A 4172-nucleotide genomic window follows, 5' to 3' on the forward strand; every position below is an offset into this window, starting at 1 on the left:
CCCTCACTGGTGTACTGCAGTGAGGGAGATGCAAGTCCCTACTCTTGCCCTCTATCCCTTCTACAGCCCCCTTCTCCTTAGTAATATTTTCTTTGTTCACTCTTTAAGCCATTGCAGGTAATGTGATTTAAACTGTTGCTTAGATGAGAAAGAGAAACAAGTATTGTTATGTTGTTCACGCTTTGTTGCTGTTGCTTATGTAAGGGCTATTTTTACAAAGATGGGCACTGCAACATATCCTGTAATAGTGAGAATGTGAAACCAGCCTCAATGTCCAGTAACAGGGATTGGTTAAATAGATTTTGGAACCACCAAACAATAGAATAGTATACAATTGTAAAAACAAACTAACCAACAAACACTGAAGAGATCTAAATGAACTCATGTGAATGTTTTCTAAACAATCAATTTTTCCTATGAATAAGACACAAATCTGAATATAGAGTATGGTATAAGTGGTTGTAATAAAAGCATTATATATATTTATGTAGCAATAAATATTTCAAAAAGGAGATTCCAAAGAGTAAAAGGTGGGGGTTTTGAGAAGGATAGAAGGGAAGAAAGATGAGTTAGGCTCTTACTATTTAGCTCTGTACCTTTTTGTTCACTGAGATTAGTTTTTGTTAGCTTATGCATGTATGACTTTAAATGTAAGTATTTTAAAAATGAGAAACCATTTAACAGCTGAAAGTTCAAGGATCATTTAGTGGGAATACTGGACATGAAAGCCTGATGTGAGGCAGGACTGAGCAAAGCATGTCCAGGTGAAAACTTTAAATGGGAGTCTTTGAGTTTGAGGAAAGAAAACAGAAAGCCAAAAGGAGAACATGGTTCTACACCACCCTCATCATCAACCCTATTTAAAACATGTAATTTGAACATAGTGATTTCCAAAATCAGATTTGCCTTCAAGAGCTTCTGTAAAACACAGGATATTGATACAATATACAAGAATATCTGAATAACAATTTTTAGAAATGTGTTCCAGGACAAGGCAATATTAACAGCTTTTCAATGAACTCATTGGCACAATGAAGTTGGAGAACTGTAGTAGTTGGAGCCTTCGATGGAGAATAAACTGGAATCATACTTGTCGTTGAATCCTAGATTACTGGGGAGACTGCTCCTTTGGAGGTCTTGATGGGCGGCTCCCTTGGGAAGGTGGAGGTGTTCCCTCGGGCTTTCCAGGACGAGGTGAGGGACGATGATGGTGATGGCCTCCTGGTTTCTGTGTGTTTTGTGGCTCTCCTGTAGGAGGTGGTGGACGGTGGTGGTGGCCTCCGTGATGGGGTGGTTTCTGCTGAGGGCCATCATCCTTGTTTCCATCACCAGCAGGGTGTCCTCCCAAAGGTGGTCCCTGATGCGCCTCATCTATGAACTGGTCAGAGTCTTCCTCATCTGTGTGAGTTGAAACAAGAAGAGCTGAGCTCAGAGCTGGAAAACCCTCCTGTCTTCATACCTCTCTGCTTCACCACAGAGCCCTTCTCTCCCTGACCTGCGTCTCAACTCCCAACCTCCCCAATTCCCAAGGCTTCCTGATTAGAACTCCTCTTCATCCACGTAAGGGTGATGAAAAATCGAATTTCTTTGTTCATGGTCCCCAGAATCAAGGTTGGGAGAAAACTACTTATATCTCTAGGGCACTGACATTACTTAATTCCTGAGAAGAAAATATTAATAAGAAGACACTTGAGAGTTGATCAATTCTTCGGGAAAAAATGGAGGCAAAATTTACTGAGAATTTATTGGAATTTACCTGATATTATGGAGGGAACGTCTTCCTGGCTGACATCTAGAAAAGAAGTAGAGGATGATGGGAAAAGTTACTTCGTGCATCTTTCAGGGCTCATAGTGTCCTACGAGGAAAAGGGACCTCTGATCACACCCTGTGCATCTCCCTTTGTGACCTCATCAGTCACTGTCTGATGCTATTGGAAGTGGAGGAAGATGTAAGAGGAAGCAGGGTTGTTACTACACTGAGCATCAACCAGGAACTCAACAGAGAAGGGCCCCTGTTGGTCCTGTCATGATTCCTCAAGCCTTAGTGCTTATTTAGTTAAACTGCTCTGAGTATTTCAATGACATATTTGGGGATTCTTCTGCCCTCTTTCATCTGTAAATATGTTGCTTATGTTTGCAAGCTTTCTCAACAGAAGCCACCAGAAGTAACCACTTGGATACAATCTGACGCATGCCACTCCCAGCACCTTGAAATACTACATGCAGGAGAGAAGAAAATGACAGTGTTTCACTCTGGTTATTGTCTATCTCTATGTAGACAGAGACAAGTGTTTTACCCATTTCTGTGTCTGGGCAGTAGCTCTGACATGTGTTTATCTCCTTCATGATGCTCAGCCACTGTACAGCAAGGCCAGCATCATCCCTGTCTACCGGGATCAGTACAGGATCTTCACAGCTGCACTTCCCTGACTCTGTCTTGCATTCTCCACGTCCTTCACAGCAGTCCCATGTCTCTATAAATGCAAATCTCACTCTCTCACTTCCCTGGTACAAATTCTTTATCGGGTTCTATTTGTGCAATCAATAAACTATGAGGCCTTGATGAGGAATGAAGGCACAACAGGTCTTCTGATCCTTGGCATGAGAACTCTGCAGTCCCATCTGTTTACAGCCCCATCTGTTTTCTCATCCTCTTCTCTTCCCTCCTCTTTCCCCCTCTATAGCGTTTGCCCGTAAACCCCAATCAGAGTCACAATCTCTTCCCCCAACTGGTCTTACCTTCACTTGAGCTCTGAACTGAGCTGAAGGCCAGCAGGGCCACTGACAGCAGAATCAGAAGCATCTTGCAGGAGGCTCTGGAATCACTCCCAACTTTGTGCTGGGAGAACGTGTCAGCTCCCTTTATAAAGACAAGCAGAACAATGGCGCATTTGAGCTCCCTGCTGGGTGGGCCTCATCACCTCAGAGACTGGGTTCTGCTTTGCTTACTGCAGGTCAAGTGTATCCCTCATTTCTTTGGGACTCTAGCCCAGCAGGAAGGGTTGGGTAGGACGTTGTTTGTATCTAATATCTAAAAGGTACAACTATGACTTGGATACATGTTTTGACAGAACTGTGTCCAAGCAATCAGCACAGTGTCAGAATTGAACTTTCGACGTCATTTGGTTTTCAATCTGTTTGGAAAGACTGCTATTCTGATTTCCACTGTGCTTTCTGTTTCTGTGTGTGTGTGTTTGTGTCGGTGTGTCGGGGTGGTGGGCAGCTATCCCACAGCTAACAGTGAAGATGGTCAATATCTCTGACTCTTTTTGTAGCCTATCTCCATCTCTCGTAATGTGTGTGTGTGTGTGTGTGTGTGGATATTTCCACATTTAGCTAAATTTTTCATGGAATAGAGATAGTCTTTTTTATCTGTGAGATGTGTGAGGACAGCACACTCCTGGGCACACATAGATGTGAGAAAGTTACCCCATAGCCTGCTCAGGCTACAGGAACTGTCCAAACTCTGTGGATCTCACTACACTCAGGCAAGCCCTGGTGCTGTACAACACAGGCAAGCTAAAAAATTTGTATTTTAAAAATATCTTTATGGTTTATTAAAACAAAACTGAACACAGAAACCACCAAGGGGTTTCTAGACCTGAACAAACTGAATATATGGTTCCCTAAGTGAGCCAGACGATGTCATATAGCTAAGACCTCTACTTTCTCCAGAATATTCTATATAATTCATCCTCTACTTTATTTCTTCTAATAAATATTATAATTGTCATCACTGATAATTAAATCGCCACAATTATACATTCAACTAAGATAATTTGTAATGTTATCCGCCTTGGATTGATTGGTCTTCTGTTTTTTACTCAGTAATTGTATCACGTGTTTCATCAGAGTGTTCTTTCACACAGAGGATATTTATCTATAATATTCTAATACTCTTTCTTTCTCACACTTATTTGTCTATATCTTGTATTCTGAATCTAGCTTGCCGTGTTTACTTTTCTTCCTATATCTTTTTTTTCTCCCCACACAAATGTCCGTTACTTATTCTTCTAAGTGATGGTGTATGGTACTCCTCACTACCTTTACTTTCATTTTTTTCTGTATAATTTGACAATAAAAAATTAAGTTTCCAAAAATCCCTGTCAGGGTCTTGATTTGGTAGCTCTCTCCTCAGCTGCTGATTGCTCCGGGATACCTAGAAATTCCGT

At 41.6% G+C, this 4172-nt stretch overlaps 1 protein-coding gene across 1 annotated transcript; it reads right to left on the bottom strand.

Annotated features, from left to right (window-relative positions):
• Nucleotides 1-1108: 1108 nt before the first annotated feature.
• Nucleotides 1109-2835, bottom strand: PRH2 (proline-rich protein HaeIII subfamily 2). The gene is made up of 3 exons (XM_011983406.1): nucleotides 2740-2835; nucleotides 1757-1792; nucleotides 1109-1398 (listed from the first exon to the last, which is right to left on the bottom strand). Exons 1-3 carry the CDS (start codon nucleotides 2801-2803, stop codon nucleotides 1109-1111), a joined length of 390 nt encoding a protein of 129 aa, XP_011838796.1. The 5' UTR covers nucleotides 2804-2835.
• Nucleotides 2836-4172: the final 1337 nt, after the last annotated feature.

This window comes from Mandrillus leucophaeus, unplaced genomic scaffold, assembly GCF_000951045.1.
Source record: "Mandrillus leucophaeus isolate KB7577 unplaced genomic scaffold, Mleu.le_1.0 Scaffold249, whole genome shotgun sequence".
In the NCBI taxonomy this organism is placed as follows: Eukaryota; Metazoa; Chordata; class Mammalia; order Primates; family Cercopithecidae; genus Mandrillus; species Mandrillus leucophaeus.